Source organism: Sinocyclocheilus rhinocerous, unplaced genomic scaffold (assembly GCF_001515625.1).
Source record: "Sinocyclocheilus rhinocerous isolate Xijiao unplaced genomic scaffold, SAMN03320098_v1.1 scaffold1158, whole genome shotgun sequence".
Lineage (NCBI taxonomy): Eukaryota > Metazoa > Chordata > Actinopteri > Cypriniformes > Cyprinidae > Sinocyclocheilus > Sinocyclocheilus rhinocerous.
In genome coordinates this window covers 153,957-171,563 of record NW_015632473.1, presented here as the reverse complement: position 1 = coordinate 171,563, position 17,607 = coordinate 153,957, and the positions used below count along the sequence as shown (strand labels likewise).

The window sequence follows — 17,607 nt, the reverse complement described above, 5'->3', positions numbered from 1 at the left end:
AATAAGAAGAAAAAAGCGGACAAGATGAATAACTCAATAGGTGAGTGTTGTGAATTGCCAAATTGTCTGAATATAAAGGATAAAAAGATTTGTCCACTTTTGAATGGAAAATCAGGTCAGAACTCTCTTGTTGTCCAACAGATGATGTATTTCTGCCCAAAGACATTGATTTGGACAGTGTAGACATGGACGAGACCGAACGTGAGGTGGAATATTTCAAAAGGTACTGTTTGATATTGGTAATGTTTTTCTCTGGCATCCATGACCTTTTGTTCCCCAACAAATGAATTTTTTACCCTTTTTGCAGGTTCTGCTTGGACTCAGCGCGACAGACAAGGCAGAGGTTGTCCATCAACTGGTCCAATTTTAGCTTGAAGAAGGCCACGTTTGCTGCCCACTAATGGGTCTTCCTTTCAAGAGACAATGGCAGGAATCGATAAGCGTTCCTCCGGTTTCTTCTCTCTCTCCCATGTTTCTACAGACTGACTGCTGACCCCAGTGCTGCTATGTTTCAACTGCTCCTCTGGTCTACATTATCCATGCCGCCTTGCCTTGTCCTTGTTGCTATGGGTTCCGCAAAGAACCCAAAATGGGCTTATATTCCTGCAGTACTTCTGGAGAGAAAAAAAAAGAGCAAAGTCAAAAAATAACAACAACCACAAAATGCTACTCTATAAGTTTATCCCTATTATTTTGGTTTCCCTTTCTTCTTTTAAAAAGCGTGTGTGCTTTTTGTCAGTGAGTGGACCGTTTCCCTTAGGTCTGTGCCATGTTCTGGGTTTTCTCTGGCTTTATGTACATTAGGATGAAGGCACTGCAAAAGACATGCTTCAGTGGAAAAAAAAAAGATGAATATGAAAAATTAAAAGATCCTTTAATTCAGATCAGCTGTGGCTTTGCTCACCTTTGCACCTAGCACTGCACTTCCTCACAACTCGTCAAGAGAATCGGACTGGTCAGCTTCACGTCATTGCCCCGAATCTCTCCCTTTATTGGGAGAACGGCTAATACTTGACAATGTTCACATCGGTTTTTCAGTTCCATTTAAAATTGTTCTGTGTAACAACTGTGTTCAAGTTACCATTTTATTTTTTTTTATTCTTTTTTTCCAACTTGTACCAAGCTTGTATCAGAATACTTTCAGAATCGAATCGAAAAGAACAATACTCACACTATCAATCTGTTATAGAGTGTATATTGTATTAACACTGAAGCCGGACTGGCTACTTTTTAACATATTGTTAAGTAATATTAAAATCTTGTCTTTCTTTTTGAAAGATGGAATACAGTAGCGTGGCAGGACATTTCTGTGTCTGTCTCTTTTTTTCTATTTGGGTCCATCTCATAACACTTATCAAATTCCTAACCTTATCCAATCAAGGAGAAATACAAAACCGACTGCAGATCAACATGAAAGGAGCAACCTAACACCCCTAATTTGCATGACTTGGCACCTTGCAACAAGTCCATCCCCATCGTTCTGGTAAGTGTTTACAGTTTTACATTGGCTGCAACTAATTACTTCAGCAATCATAATGGTGATAATAATAGATATGCAAACATTTTGGATAATTTGCTCAAAATTTGAGGTGAAGTCATTTTGAATAATTTTAGGTTTATTTTGCTTGGTTTTCTTTCCTGTGACTTTATTACCAGTGTGTTGCAGGTCGGTGAAACTATTCTTTCCAATCCAAACACTGAGCATCACTGGAAGCAGATTATGCAGTATTGTTGCTGCTGAGGTAAGTGCATGTTGAAAGTGAAAATTTCAGATTTTACTACTTGCCCTATGTGACTCCTCTTCCTAATTTGGGAATTTTGGTGCAATATGGTTAATTTGAGCTAACCTTTGCCTGATGCATTCTGGAGACCCATTTTTTAGAAGACTGAAATAAATCCATTGAGATTTAACAATTATTTTAATCATTTGTAAAATGTTAAAAACAATTTTTATTTTTTACAATCATAGAGATTGGTCAGAAGTTAGATTTTTCTTTGTGTATGAGGTGACAGCGTTTAGAGGTGTATATATATGATTTTGGCTTTTTCACTTCAAAATTGCAACAAAAAGTGTGATTACCTCACTCTCCAAAAAATGTATTAGAATCCTGTTTTAAAATGGGAGGGAGGGCATATTTTTAACCTTAGAAACCACTTGACAGACTATTTCTGTACTTATGACTCCCACAGAAAGGGAACTTTTGTCACTCCGTCATCGTCAAGCTTTGTTTTATGTAGGGCTTTTTTTTTTTTTCTTCACTTCCTGTCAAAAAACTTTTTCGCTGTGGTGGAACGCCTACCTCCTTTTTAGCGTGTAACAAAGAAACAGCTATAACAGGTTAGATGAACTGTTGCTTGTCTTGTTCTGGAAGAGATTATCTAATTTCAATAATTGATAGAACATATTTAAGCATATTTTTACACTGTCATGTGATTCTAAATGGCAAGCATAAAGTATCACGGTTTCCAGAAAAATATCAAGCTACATGTGTCAAGCCATGTTAAACAGTGATAATAAAAAATATTTCTTGAGCAGCAAATCAGCATATTAGAATGATTTCTGAAGCATCATGTGACACTAATGATGCTGAAAATCTAGCTTTGCCATCACAGAAATAAATTACATTTTAAAATTTAGAAAATAGTTGTTTTAAACTGCAATGTTATTTTACAGTATTGCTGTTTTTATTGTACTTTTGATCAAATAAATGTGAAATTTTCTTTAAAAACAAAAGCATTTTAAAACCAATAGTGTAAGAAAAATGTTATATTTTAGTGCAGTAATTTTAAATGTTATAGTAAACTAAAAAAAATTAAAAAATAAATCACTTAATTAAATCTATGTATTTATATAATTGAAAACTGACCACGTGTTTGCCTGGAAAATCGGAGAATGAACAATGGGAGATTTTGTGAAACTCCTGGTAGTGCTTTTGTAAGTCTGCCCAGTTTTAGTCACCCATGATGCAATGCTGGAGTTACCTCATTTATGTAAAATATTTTTTAGTACGACATTTCTGGTTAAGGCCAGATTCACTTTGTATTTTCAACATGAAGTTTAAAATAGTTGTTTTGACTGAATGAGAAGTGCAACTACACAAGATGATATTTCAGTACGTAAAAATAAAATAAAATAAATTAAGAATCTTGTCTCCCATACTAAAAATCAGCAAAAAATGTGTCTTCCATATGACATTTGGATATTATCAGTAGAGTGCAAGATAAATTGACTTGGCATACACATCCAAATTTTTAACTCTGGAATACGTGTGGAGCCTAGTCGTCTACAGTCAGTCTTCCAAAGCAGGACTTGGACAATAACATGGTCGTAAAGAAAGTAAGAACTGGGCTTATTAGAGAGAAATCAAAGATCGGAGATGAGATAGTGTAGTTTGTAATCACTGGTGAAGATCTTTTCATTGAGGATGGCCCAGAGCTGGGGAGAAACTCAGACAGCTCAAGAGGGAAAACCCCCATCGTTCCACATACTGGAACTGACAATAGCGTTCTGTCTAAGCGCTGATCGCTCTTATCAAAAAAAATAACACAACAGGCCATGATAACTCTAGCATAGTCGGTAACAACAACAATCTGTTAAATAAGGTGCTGCTCTTCCAAATAAGCGTTGAAGTTAGCCAATGCTCGGGAATTCCCTGCTTTAAAAGATTAAAGGCTACATTTATCCGTTTTGGCATGGCGTTCCTCTCAGAACAACACGGCGGGTAAAGTTAAGGATAATAATGGGTAAACAAGCTCCACCATGCATGATAGGCTACTTCGGATTTTTCTTCTTGTGCTGGTGCTGAATTTTTATATATCAGTTGTGGAGCTAATTGTGTAAGTGACATTTGGTCTTTCTGTGAATAGTTTTACTGTAAAAGTCATGTGATCATGCGACCAAATTATTTCCACTTTCTGAAGGTGGATTGTGGTGTGTGTGTGCTTTTCTGCAGTAGATGTGTGGGTCTCACATTATTGTAGGTGTGTATAAAGTGTGTATGTGGGGAATCCCTTCCAGCCTACCTTTCACTTCTCCAAGGAAAGGTTTTCGTAAAAAAGAACAAAACTACAGCGGGGCCCACACATCCATCACTTCAGCTTTTCACATCTCCAGTTACGTTCTTCACAGCAACACGATCTTCTCTCTGACTTCAAAACAAATGACTCCTGCAGGTAGAAAAATGACACGCCACAGCCACGAGCATCTACCAAAGTGTATGCTTGTGCTTGAGCGACGTCATTTCGAGAGTGGTGACTTGACTGAAGTAGAGAGCATGAAACTCCTGTTGGAGTTTTCCCTCCTACCCCCGTGGCAGCTAGATAGGGTCGTGCGTCTGAGCTCATCAAGGGTTTATTGACTCAGGGGACTGTGATGCTCTTTTACATGTCTGACGTGATCTTGTATATAATCTGAATATGGGCCTGTACTTATGACCAGTTTCCCAGATATAACACAAAGGTGTTGATTAAAAAAAATTTCTAGGGAGATATTTAGGAGCCAAATTACATGTTGAGTTGGCAATTCAATTAACAGAATCACTCTTCAGAAACCACTTTAGTGATCCTTGTTTTATAAATATTATATGTGACCCTGGACCACAAAACCATTCAATTCATAAGGGTCAATTTTTTGAAATTGAGATTCAGCTGCAGGGACAGGACGACTGGTTGCAATCGAGGGAAAGATGAATGCGGCCAAGTACAGGGATATCCTGGGCGAAAACCTTCTCCAGAGTGCTCAGGACCTCAGACTGGAACTAAGGTTTACCTTCCAACAAGACAATGACCCTAAGCACACAGCTAAAATAACGAAGGAGTGGCTTCACAACAACTCTGTGACTGTTCTTGAATGGCCCAGCCAGATCCCTGACTTAAACCCAATTGAGCATCTCTGGAGAGACCTAAAAATGGCTGTCCACCAACGTTTACCGTCCAACCTGACAGAACTGGAGAGGATTTGCAAGGAGGAATGGCAGAGGATCCCCAATTCCAGGTGTGAAAAACTTGTTGCATTTTTCCCAAAAAGACTCATGGCTGTATTAGATCAAATGGGTGCTTCTACTAAATACTGAGCATTTTTCAGTTTTTCTTTTTTAATAAATCTGCAAAGATGTCAACAATTCTGTGTTTTTCTGTCAATATGGGGTGCTGTGTGTACATTAATGAGGAAAAAAAATTAACTTAAATGATTTTAGCAAATGGCTGCAATATAACAAAGAGTGAAAAATTTAAGGGGGTCTGAATACTTTCCGTACCCACTGTATATAGATGTAATAGAGTCCTGCAGTGGTGACTTATTTTTGTAGGCCAACCTGAAAGTTCACAGTCACTCTGGTTCACTCAACAAAAACCCAATAGATTTTCCATTGGATTATTGCGGAAAATAAGCTCTGTGACCGTCAAACGTCTAAGATTCTTACATGTTTTGTTCTTCGTTCACAAATTAACACAACTTTTAAGTATTTTGAAGGCTAAATGTAGGCTATACTACTAAGTGCCTACTCTTTCAATTCATAATTTTATAAGAGTTACAATAGTTTTCATAAGTGTGATTATAAACAAAAAATAGTGAGTTTAACTGTTTATCATGACCAGTATGTGGAAAATAATGTGTTTTTTGAACCTTAAACCGCATAAACATATTGCATTACACCAAATACACAAAATAATGTTCTTTTTAGCAATGTCATATGACCCCTTTAATGTCCGCTACAACCTCTGTAATCCCATTTAGACACTTGTTAGCAACCACCTTGTTCAAGAGAGGTAAAAATAAATTGCAAAGAGGTATTACTGAGGGTATTTTATGTCATAGATTAAGTGTAAAAAAACAACAACTAAATCTTATGCTTGTGTTAACGACAGACCTTATTTCAAGCATTTAATCTACTGTAAAACTCATTGACTTCAGAATGGTAGAACCAGAGGTGCTAAAATGCTAACTCATTTGTAGCTTTTGGCCTACAAGAAATACATCCACCCTACAGCCCTCCATGAAATGAACTAAATTCATGACCTGATATCTCACAAAACCACATATGAATGCACACAAGGTTTTTCCAGACTGTCACCAATGGTGACTACAGGTGCATCTCAATAAATTAAAATGTTATGGAAAAGTTCATTTATTTCAGTAATTCAACTCAAATTGTGAAACTCGTGTATTAAATAAATTCAGTGCACACAGACTGAAGTAGTTTAAGTCTTTGGTTCTTTTAATTGTGATGATTTTGGCTCACAATTAACAAAAACCAATAAATGAACTTTTCCACGACATTCTAATTTATTGAGATGCACCTATATTTAAATTATTGTCACACCTTTTCATAATGGCTTGGATAATGTGTTATTGGCCTCTAGAAACTATAGTAGCAGTTTAGCTTGGCACAAAATGTGTATATAATGTTTAACATTAGGAATTTAGATTCTGTGATATTAGTGTTTGTACAACACAGGAACACAATGTATCTAGTTTCAGTTACTGACACTAGCCTTGTTTGGTCCCATAGCCTCCTCCCCTTTAAATAGCCAGTCCCGCTATATACCTCTACCCGACAGTCGCCTGCTTCTCTTCTTCTATTCACTTCCAGGCCTTGGGACAGCTGAGAATTTGCTGCAGTTATAGCCTGTCCATTCAGCTGTGCTTGGGAAGGGGCTTTCCACTACTTGTGCACATACACACACACACACACACACACACACACTTCCAAATCCCGTGGTACTTGAGTTTAATGCTTTAAGACACACTATGCCTCATGCTCTTGCCAGCATTATCACAACTCTCTCAGTGTCTGGTTTCCCATATCTTACTAAAAAATTACCTTTGACTGTACAAGCACTCACACACAGACACAAACAAAATTAGTTTCAAAAAGGGTCCTTAAGCAAATATTTTATTATAAAAATAAATCCTCCTATAGTTATCACATTTATCTGTCTTAGTTTGGCATCTCTGTGATATTTTCTTATTGTCAATATTTTTGCTGTTAGTGCCTTAAAACCCTGTTAAAGTATTCAAATGTGCAGCAATAGGAGGCCATTTTGTCATAGACAGCATCTGAGACGTGCAATTTTCACGTCTCAATTTACCAGGATGTAGGGAACTTCCTCTCTTACTTAAAACTAGAATGTTTTCAACTGCAGAGGGGGATCGAATGGCAAGTACCTCACAGTCAAAAGGTGCCTTAAACTCTGAGAATGTAATGACGTTATATGACAGAGCCTTTTAACATTTAAAATCTGAAAATAAAGTTTGATGTGTGTATATATATATATATATATATATATATATTATATATTTAACATTTCTGATTTAAAATGTAAGCCCAAGGTAAATAATAACAATACACTTACAAATAGACAAAAAAATAAATGTAAAAATATAACAATAATCTTTACAAATAGCACCATCACAAAAACAGTATGAATGATATTCAACAGTCTAATAATAAAGAAGCTTATGTATTAAATATAAAAGGTTATGTACTTTTATCATCTGTATTTGGCAATAATTAAAATAGCAAAAAGTGCAAACCAGCTGATAAAGAGAATACATATTGGTGAGGTATATGATACCAATTTTACGATCCATCTGAATTATACACAGATCTGCAATACAGTATTAAGCTAAATTTGATTGAAACTCTGACAAAATGTACCATGCTGAAAACCATAATACCAAACAAGTGACAAAACCCAGTGACTTATAAACCACAAGTGCTTGAGATTGAATAACTTTTCATAACCAAACCATCTGCGTTCAATGACAGCCATGTGAGTAAGCCTTTGAACTGGGAATGACCAACCCAAAGTCATATCTTGAGTCCTATGCCACATGCGACCTTCTAAACATCAACCAAGCCCACAATCGAAAAGCCAAGCCTAAAAAAAAAAAAAAAACGAAAAAGCTCTTCCTTCGACTCCATCCTGTTTAAACATGCCCCTGCCTTCATCAACACCCTGTCAAACATCCCATAGTCTGCAAGCTTGTAGTGATTCTGTCCTCAGTGCTTTCTGTGCCCTGTGAAAAGTCAGTGAGGTGAGAGACTCACAGCTTGGCACACTCGTCCCAGTGGTTTAGGTATTCGGTCGCGTGCTCGTCGTCGTACGTGGTGAGACAGCGAGGGCACTGCAGTTCAGCGGCTCCCTGCGGTGCCGTGTTATTGATAGTCCTTTTTGAGCTTGTTTCTGGGGGACTGTTTCTTCGTGGTTCGGCAGTGTCCGTCTGTCGGTGGGGAACTTTTTTTAGGCCCATGTGAAGTCGCCGTGAGGATGAGGCCTCTTGGACGCTCTGAGTGATGAAGAAACAATGCGTGTTATTTAAAGTGAATTGGATTTTAAAGTCTCATGCTGGTCGGGTTGCACTGAAAACAAGTGGTGACCTAAAAATCGTAAATGCACTGGTTTTAAGTCAAAAATCTAATTTGATATAGCTGAATCTGCCTAAATACATTAAATTATACCACCAAGACTACTTTTTATGGGTTAAATCATGTAGAAATGTGGATTGTCACTTCTTCCAGTGTGAGAGAAAGGGAAAACAAATTCCAGCATTTAATGAAAATCTATTTTGTAAGTATGTTATTGTGTCACAAAATTTTTTTTGACCCCATTATGTTGTAATCAAAATGTTGTCATGGCAGACTTCTCTTTGGTGATATTTTCCAGACTTCTCGAATAATTTAGTCCACTTAAACCCTGCCCATCCATGTTCGACTGCACGCTCAAATTCATTTTTCAATGCAACGCCCACATCTCAAAATCCAATAACCCACCCTATATATTTTCTTTTTTTTTTTGTTAATTCACTGCTCTCAGATGTACATAAAGAAACTGAAGAAAAGATCTGTTGCTACTTCAGTTTCATCGTGACTTAAAACAATCCATAATAATTTTAAAATAATTATATATGTATGTATATAACTATTTAATACTAATAATATATTTTTTGAGATACTTTTTTCATATATCATGCTGGTCAGGGTATTTTGTAGTAAATAACATTACAACAAAAAAAAGATTTTTAATTATTAAATTTTTTTTATATAATATAGAACTTTTTTTTCCCCAAGTATCTTGAATTTGTTAATATCATTAGGTTTTTGGGGAGTTGCACCACATTGTATTTTACAACCTAAACTAACCTTGCCTTGCCATAAAAAAGGGCAAATTATCTTTTCAAGAATTTCATTCTTTAAATAAGGCTTTTTTTTTATGAGACTTGCCTGTGTGCGTATTTGCAGTTGAAGTCGCCCAACTTCATCTTGAAGGTCCAAGATTTTACCCTGAGCCCTTTCTCGGTCTGCCCTCTCTGATTTGAAGTCCTCAATATAGGCCAAAACCTACAGGAGAACAAGGAAGGCTTTTGGTTTTTGGGCAGCATGCCAAACAAAACTACTTCTCACCTTTGTTTAAGAGGAATTCAAAATAATGATAAAGACCTGCTGCTCAAGCATCTGAATGCGCTCCTGGTCTATCCTTTTACTGTCATCCCTCTCTCTGCTGAGTCTCTCGCACTCCATCTTGTCCTGCAGGAGGCCGTTGAGCCGCGCAATCTCCTGCTGGAACAAAGCCACGTTGCCCGCAGCCGGAGTTTGGGTCAGGGTCGGACCTGCGCATGCCAGACCGTTTGACTCTTTCAACTTCTGACACAAACCCCTCACGTACTCCTCTCTACTGGAGTCATACTTCTGCCACTTTGAGTTTAAACTTTCCACCTGAGATGGAACAAAGGCATGTATTTATGATGTGAACAGACAAAAATGACATGACATTTTCCAAGAATATTTTGCATTGTTGTGTCTTTCCATAAAAGGTACTGAGTGACATTTTCTGCAAATGAAACTGGTAAAACAAATGTCAGTGGGTGATGATCAAATAGCGGTTCCATCATGTGAGCCTTACATATGCAACTCTCTTTTTAAGCTGGTCGTTCTCATCTTCTAACTTGCTGATGATGACATTTAGATGGGGAACTTCAGGGGAATCTTTTGTCTGATGAAGATACAAAAAGCAAGGTCAAATATAGTTGTTTAAAATAAAGTGTTTTAAAGGTGGTCCAGATGTTGTAGAATGCTGATAGTTTCCCCAAACACACCTCATTTGCTTGAGTTCTCTGATCCGTCATGGATGTCTTGCTTTTCTCTTTCTCCAGCCGTCCCAAAAGCTCCTGGCACACCTGCACGGTGGCCCCCAGCTGTGCCCTCAACTGCTCGGTTTCTTCAGCAAGAGAGTTGCAAAGGACGGCCCTGGTGGCCTGTGTCCGATCGCTTTCGGCCAAGGTGGAGCGCAGTCGCTGGATCTCCTTTTCTTTCTCCTGGTCAGGCCTTTCCCTGATGGTCTCCAGCTCTTGATCCTTCTCCTTCAACTTTTCTTGCAACCTCTGGATCTCCTGGAACATGCAAACAATCAGAAGACTTTTTCATGCCCATTTCCTGACAGGTGAACGTGAACAAGAAATGCACTTGTCTCACCACATCTAATGCATAGACTGTGAAGTATTCGTGTGTTACTGAACAAATGTATACTCATAAACTGAAAATTACCACTGTAAATTAGTTTGCTCTTAGTTAATCAGGCTGGTCTGTTTTAGAAGGGTTTTGGGCACTTTTCATATGGTGAGACTGGTAGACCATCAGTTAGGACCACCAAATCATTGTAGGCTGGATAAAGCTCTTTTATTATTATTTTATCGTGTTTTCTTGATTAATGAATTCTAGTATTTTACAAAGAAGTTTTACTTTACAGTGCTTTAGCTGGAAAGATGTACAGAGCAAAACAATCAACTTGACAACTTGTAGATGATTGCATAGGAGAAGCAGGAAGACAAATGAAAAATGTGTTTTAACTTACTGTTTTACTGGTTTCCAATCTCTGGGCGGCGTCCGCCTCTGACTCCTTGAGTTTTTGCTTTAATTTGCAAATTTCCTTACACAAACTCTCGATGAGAGATTTCGACGGCCCTACAATATAGGGCTCCTCTCCCTCTATGGCCACTGTTTTCTCATACTTCCCCAGTCTTGCTTTCAAATCGGCAATACTTCCGTCTTTGGAGGTGACCAATTTATTTAAACGAGCAATTTCTTGTTGTGTTTCGTGGCAAAATGAGTTGAGTGTAGAGCAGCTGCGCAACTTCGCCCTCAGCGCGTCGTTCTCCCTCTTTATCTCATCCATTCTGAACAATCCGCTCGCGCGTTAAAACCAACACGTAAAGTTCGATTTTCCCATAGATTGCACAGGTTTGAGTGTCATAGGCTTAACTAACGTTACATGCGTCTGCTGTAGACCAAAGGCAGAAAGCTTCAGCCTGTGAGAGCCTCACTCAATTTCGAAATTATCTTATGAAGAGGGGATTTCCTTGCGGGGACTTTCCCATCTCAAATTGGGTATATTTTTTTCTCGTACTTAACATTAAACGTCAAAGAATTGTTCGTTAACATCCCCTCTTTTGGCATCAAAAAAGATAATGGTCGACTCGTGTGTGGTTTAATTGAGATTGTACACGTTTTAGAGACAGTTGCCGCTCTCCTCGTGTGATATCGGGTTTAGGAAGATCACCGTTCAGCTCGACGCAGCCTGGTGCGTGTGCATGAACATTGCGCGCGACCTGTACTTCGCAGCCGACTCGACGCGGTGAACTAGTAGACTGTTTCCTTCATTATAATATAGCCTAGGGACGTTCTAGTTTATCGCGTTGCTCACGGACAGAGTAAAAACGCAGTGTAATGGGACTTTAACACATAAAGTCCCTTATGTAGAGCGCGTTGAACTTGGCTCACTGGGACAGGTGGCTTTCAGAAAGACATAGACTTTTGATGAAGTTAAGAAGCTAAGGCATGAATCTACGTTTTAACGAGAAAACATCTCGTTATTACGAGAAAAGATGTCGTTATTACGACATAACTGAGTGAAAAAAAAATGTGTGTGGCAGCAATGCGTCACCGTATGAATCTGATGAAAGTAGGGGAAAGTAAAACATTTTTTCCACATTTTTTAAAGGGATAGTACACCAAAATATGAAGAATATTTTTTTCACCCTCATGTCTTTCCAAACTTTGCCCTTCTTCCTTCTGCAGAACACAAAAGAAGATATTTGGAAGAATGTGTTGGTTACCAAACTGTTTCAGTTCCCTTTGACTTCCATTGCATTTTTTGTCCTACACTGAAAGTAAATGGAACTGAAACAGCTTACCAACATTCTTCAGAATATCTTCATGTTCCAATATTCCAACAAGTTTGGAATGGGTGTAAATGATGAATCTTCGTTTTTGTGTTGATGATCCTTTTAATTAGCCTACAATTTACGAACATAAACACAAACACACACACACACACACACACAGATTATACTGCAGATTTTAGCCTAAATGTTGCTTTCTTACCCCAAAACAATTTGACGTTGATGTGGTGCGAAATGAGTGCTGCATTCATATTGAGAACATACAAAATGAGTATCGTTTAATTAGATGGTAGCCTACCATATAATATAGTGACAGCTGAACAGATAACTGTAAACTCTGAGGAAAATAGCATCTGACAATTTTATATTGTCTTTTTAAACTGGGGAATCTGGCAAATTCTAACACACAATATATTGCAGTCTCTAAAAAACCCATTATTTAAAGTTTTTCTCCCCTTCTTGTCATAATGGATAATGCCTGCCATTATCTTGGATCACACTGTGTCAATTGTCTAGACAATGAAAGCCAATGGTGCTTAGTCTGTTATCTGAAGACTGAACCATAAAACAGTCATTTTAATTATACAGTAATTAACAAACTTACAATGTCTAAACCCCCATTCTTAGCGTAAGGAATCTTTATCCCTCTGCCAAAAGCAGCACACATGAAACTGCAGAAAGTCCCGCTCAGCATGTAATGTTTGTGTGAGTTCATTATGTTCTGCCTAGGGAAACCCCACCACTGTTCTTTAAAGTTTGCCACCATCTTGTGGTATCAAAACAGCAATGACATGCGTTTGACAGACATGATATATTACTTGTGAATAAGTCAAACACACACACACACACACACACATAATAGTTGCAATATTGCTTACTGCTGAAAGTGCTCTTTCATAGCTTGATGTTACACAACAGCCATTTCAGCTCTCTAAACACATTTTTATTGTTTAGGCATGCTTGTGCAAAGGTATGAACTAAATCTGTAAAATTATTGGCAATGAAGTTGGTAATTACTCTTGGATTGCATTAGGGCAACCCTTTCATTTTAGGAATATATGGTGCTTGCAGCTTTCCAGCATTAAGAATTCCTGGGAAATACAGGACTCATGCAATGCTTGACTTTTTCTTTACTTTATTTATTTGAAAATGCTTAATACCAACAGTATAAATAAATGACTACAAAATCTATATAAAAAATACTGCACACAACTTCAGCTCCAGAGATAGCCAATGATAAAAAGCAAATATAAAAAAAAGAAAGTGTAAAATAAAAAGATCAAACTATGCCTACAATACGTGTAATTTTAAATTAAAAACAGACTGAGGTACCTTAAAAAACAGTGTTATTAACATTTATTTAATGGTTTATATTAATATTATATACATTTACTTATATACCCTCCTTTAAATATTTTCCTTAATAGAAAATTCCCATTTTAATATTTCCACTTGCAGATATCAGAGCATTGAGTCATAAAATGATGTCTTAAACTGCTGCTAGGGCTCAGTGACATCAGGCATTAGGATGCCATTGAAAGGGTCGGTTGCACCATCATCACCGATATCCTGAGGAAAGTCTTCCTCGCTGTTATATGATGTGGAATTTGACTGAAAGCGCACCTCATCTGAAGGTTCTGAGGTATTACTCTGGTCGGAGGATTCAGATATTGAAGAGCTTTCCGACTGTGGAATATAAAAGATTATAAGAACAGCATTACCTAAAACATTTTTAAAAAGTTACCACAAAGTTTCTTTCAAATAAACTGAGCGTCACTTACAGAGTTGGATGCATGTTGAATCACCTCCATAGCCATTTTATGCAAGATCTGTGTGATAATTAAAGAAAAAAAAACATTGTCACTCTTTGAAATGTATGGAAAGGCAGAAGAACATTTAAAAGTTTATTCACAGTAGTACTCACTGGATTAGCATAGGCTGCTCCCAGCAGACAGAAAATCAATATGGCAGGTTTCATTCTGAAATATAAAATCTGAAAAAAAAATATAATTTATTAGGTTTTAATATCTCTTTAAATGGTTTCTGCTTAAAAATAATGCATTGGGTAGGTATGAAAACCTTTATACCCTCCTTTAAATATTTTCCTTAATAGAAAATTCCCATTTTAATATTTCCACTTGCAGATATCAGAGCATTGAGTCATAAAATGATGTCTTAAACTGCTGCTAGGGCTCAGTGACATCAGGCATTAGGATGCCATTGAAAGGGTCGGTTGCACCATCATCACCGATATCCTGAGGAAAGTCTTCCTCGCTGTCACATTCTTGGCTGTCAGCCCCTGGCTGGCACTCAGTTGAGCGACTTTCGCTGTCCACTGCACTGTTTTTGGACTCGGTGCTTTCACTGCTGCTACTGCTGCTGCTGCTGCTATTGCTAGTACTGTACTCAGTACCGTCAACAATATAACTGTTTTCAGTGCTTTCACTTATGTCCGCACTCTTATCCTCTTCCTTTGTGCTTAGAACAACCATTTCCTGGCTTTCACTTGATTCACTGCTTTCACTTTTTTTTGATTCGTCACTAGTGGATTTTATGTCATTCTCTTCTGGCTGGCTGGTCGCTTGCACAATGGAATTGTTGTTCTTATGGACCCATTTGAGGGTGTAAATCCAGCCCTGTATGAATGCATTATGGTGGTCATTATTCCTGTGTAACCACACGTGTTTGTTGTATGATGCATGAAATTGGACGTTCCTTACCCTACGAACGTTCTCTTTACTGCTTTGAGTGTTATCTGATGTCAGTGCAGTCTCACTTTTTCCAATCTAGATAAGCACAGATGACAGAACGTGGGAGAGTATAAACAGGTTATCAATTTCTCTGCAATCAATACGCTTTAGAGCATGAGTTTTAGGTTGTATTAAGGCAAAGTAACTTACCAGACTTTCCACAGAATGGCTTTCACTAGAGATCTTGAAAAAAATTAAAAAATATATATACAGTATTACATATAGTAGTACATAAACAAACAAACATTAAGTAAGACATTTGCAGTCATATTGATCTGTTTAGTGATTTTCAAAATTTGTGAAAAGTAATTATTAGTTATACCGGTTCATTAGAGTCTGATTCAGTTGATTCTGAGCTCTGTCAAGAAAACAGAGAAAGTGAAGTGAGCCTATTTTCTTAACAGAAATATATTTAAATATTTTCTCATTAGATTTGTTGACATAATAGTCTTTGCACTTACATTGCTGTCGGAGACAGTTTCCTTAGACTTCTGCAAATAAATATATAATGCATGTATGTTTTATTTGTACAGTATTATTTCTAGTAAAGACTATTAAAAATACTTAATACTGTACAAAAAAAATAATAATAATTTACCTGGTAGAAATTTGACGTGCATACATAGTTGGATATTCTTGGGATAAGAAAACTTATTTTACCATGACTTACTGATCACATTTTTTGTTTTTACAGGGAAACCGTTTTTGGAGAAACATTGAAAACATACAGTTCTAAAATCTGAAAAAAAAAAATAATTTATTAGGTTTTAATATCTCTTTAAATGGTTTCTGCTTAAAAATAATGCATTGGGTAGGTATGAAAACCTTACCTTTCTCTTCTCTTAGTCCGAATGCAAAGTCCAAGAAGCAGAAGAGTAAATGAGCTAGAGTACTTTACAGAGAGTGTGTATAGCTAAAGCTAAAGACTGAATTTAATGGTATGTCTAGAGAAAGCGCTATTTAACAGGCTGACTCTTCATTAAGGTAACAGCATCACTTCCTGCTCGCCAACACTCAGATTACTGTGGGGGCACATTAACTGGAGCTGGAATATACAAGAAAATGAGAGTGCCACAGTAAGAATGTTTACATAATGCAATGACACACACTACAGTGTGCTCTCACCCAAACTTCCTCTCCTGTACGTGTCTATTTTAAGATGCTAAACTATAGGGTGTGTGGCCTCTAAATACTGAGTAAGAGTACTGTCTGATCCCACACTGGGACAGGAAGTCCATAATGAGAGCATTCCAACACGGAGCATTTTTTATTATTTTCCATAGACAGTCACTGTATATACCTTACTTAAATTCTATATGTTTATTATGGATACAAAATGTTGAAAACGACAAATGGCTTATTTATTTTTTTTATGATAGCTTGCTTATATAATTATTCCTATATATAAACTTGTCCCTACAAAGTGTTTTTTTTTTTTTTTTGGTCCACTTCCTGGAGTTCCATATTTGGAGTGCTACTGTTTTTTTCTTTTGTGTCTGTATGTGTGTGTGTTGGTGAAGAGTGGAATATTTCCATTTTACAAACATTCCTCACAATAACATACTCATAATCATTGCAGTGTACCCGAAAACCCACATATAGCAGCGCACCGGGATGTTTACTGATAATAGCTTAGAGGAAATGTAAAACAATGCATAGTGGTTCACTAGTGAATATTCTTCTCGTGCAATTTGAGTAGAATTTGCTTGCAGTTATAATTAGATTTCCTGATAAAAGGTGGATATGGAAAGGGTAGCTGTGAGAAAGATGAGAGTGACAGGGTCTAATATTCAAGGGCTCAAAACAAAGAAACAGGGAGAAATATTATTATTATTAGTAGTAGTAGTAGTAGTAGTAGTGATTGTTATTCTTATTTTATTATTATATTCTAATATTCTAGAGTTCTAATATTCAACAGCTCAAAATAAAGAAACAGAGAAATATTTGTATTACTAGTAGAAGTGATAGTAGTAATTATTATTATTATTATATTAATATTCTAGAGTTGTAATATTCAAGAGCTCAAAATAATGAAACGGAGAATTATTATTATTAGTAGTAGTAGTAGTTAATGTTGATATTGTTAATGTAAAAACTTAAGAAAATTCAAAGGTGTTTTCTAAGGTGCAGTGTTGTTTTCCTATCTTTTAAATGTTTTAAGATGTTTATTTGTTGCAGATTCTAAAGATATTCACTACCGTTCAAAAGTTTGGGATCAGTAAGTTTTTTTTTGCATTTTTTACCGAAGATTCTTGTGCTCATCAAGGCTGTATTTATTTGATCAAAAATACAGGAAAAAACCCTATTATTTTGTGAAATATTATTGCAATTTAAAATAATACTTTCTGTTTTAATTTATTATAAAATATAATTGTGAACAAAGCTGAATTATATTGTTAGAAAAGATTTTAATTTTAAATAAATGCTGTTCTTTAAATTTTTATTTATAAAAGAATCCAGAAAAAAGTATCACAGTTTCACCAAGAAAAAAAACAAAAAAAAAAACATGAAGCAGCACAACTGTTTCCAACACTGATAATAAATCATATTAGTATGATTTCTGAAGGATCATGTGACGCTGAAGACTGGAGTAATGATGCTGAAAATTCAGTTTTGATCACAGAAATAAATTACATTTTAAAGTATATTAAAACAGAAAACCAATATTAGAAATTGAAA

At 36.5% G+C, this 17,607-nt stretch overlaps 2 protein-coding genes and 1 long non-coding RNA gene across 3 annotated transcripts; 1 reads left to right on the top strand and 2 right to left on the bottom strand.

The window, feature by feature from the left end:
• Window positions 1-833, top strand: LOC107742538 (uncharacterized). The gene is made up of 3 exons (XR_001640314.1): window positions 1-40; window positions 142-223; window positions 308-833. It is a non-coding gene; the product is annotated as an uncharacterized LOC107742538 (long non-coding RNA).
• A 6,658-nt stretch (window positions 834-7,491) lies between these two features.
• Window positions 7,492-11,589, bottom strand: LOC107742537 (TNFAIP3-interacting protein 2-like). The gene is made up of 6 exons (XM_016555543.1): window positions 10,852-11,589; window positions 10,097-10,390; window positions 9,904-9,993; window positions 9,441-9,716; window positions 9,225-9,341; window positions 7,492-8,290 (listed from the first exon to the last, which is right to left on the bottom strand). The coding sequence occupies exons 1-6, from the start codon at window positions 11,170-11,172 to the stop codon at window positions 8,048-8,050; spliced, it is 1,341 nt and encodes a 446-aa protein (XP_016411029.1). The 5' UTR covers window positions 11,173-11,589; the 3' UTR covers window positions 7,492-8,047.
• Window positions 11,590-14,272: 2,683 nt separating this feature from the next.
• On the bottom strand, window positions 14,273-16,166 carry LOC107742551 (putative protein TPRXL). Its single transcript, XM_016555571.1, has 6 exons — window positions 16,122-16,166; window positions 15,390-15,419; window positions 15,251-15,286; window positions 15,079-15,111; window positions 14,899-14,964; window positions 14,273-14,814 (listed from the first exon to the last, which is right to left on the bottom strand). The coding sequence occupies exons 1-6, from the start codon at window positions 16,164-16,166 to the stop codon at window positions 14,365-14,367; spliced, it is 660 nt and encodes a 219-aa protein (XP_016411057.1). The 3' UTR covers window positions 14,273-14,364.
• Window positions 16,167-17,607: the final 1,441 nt, after the last annotated feature.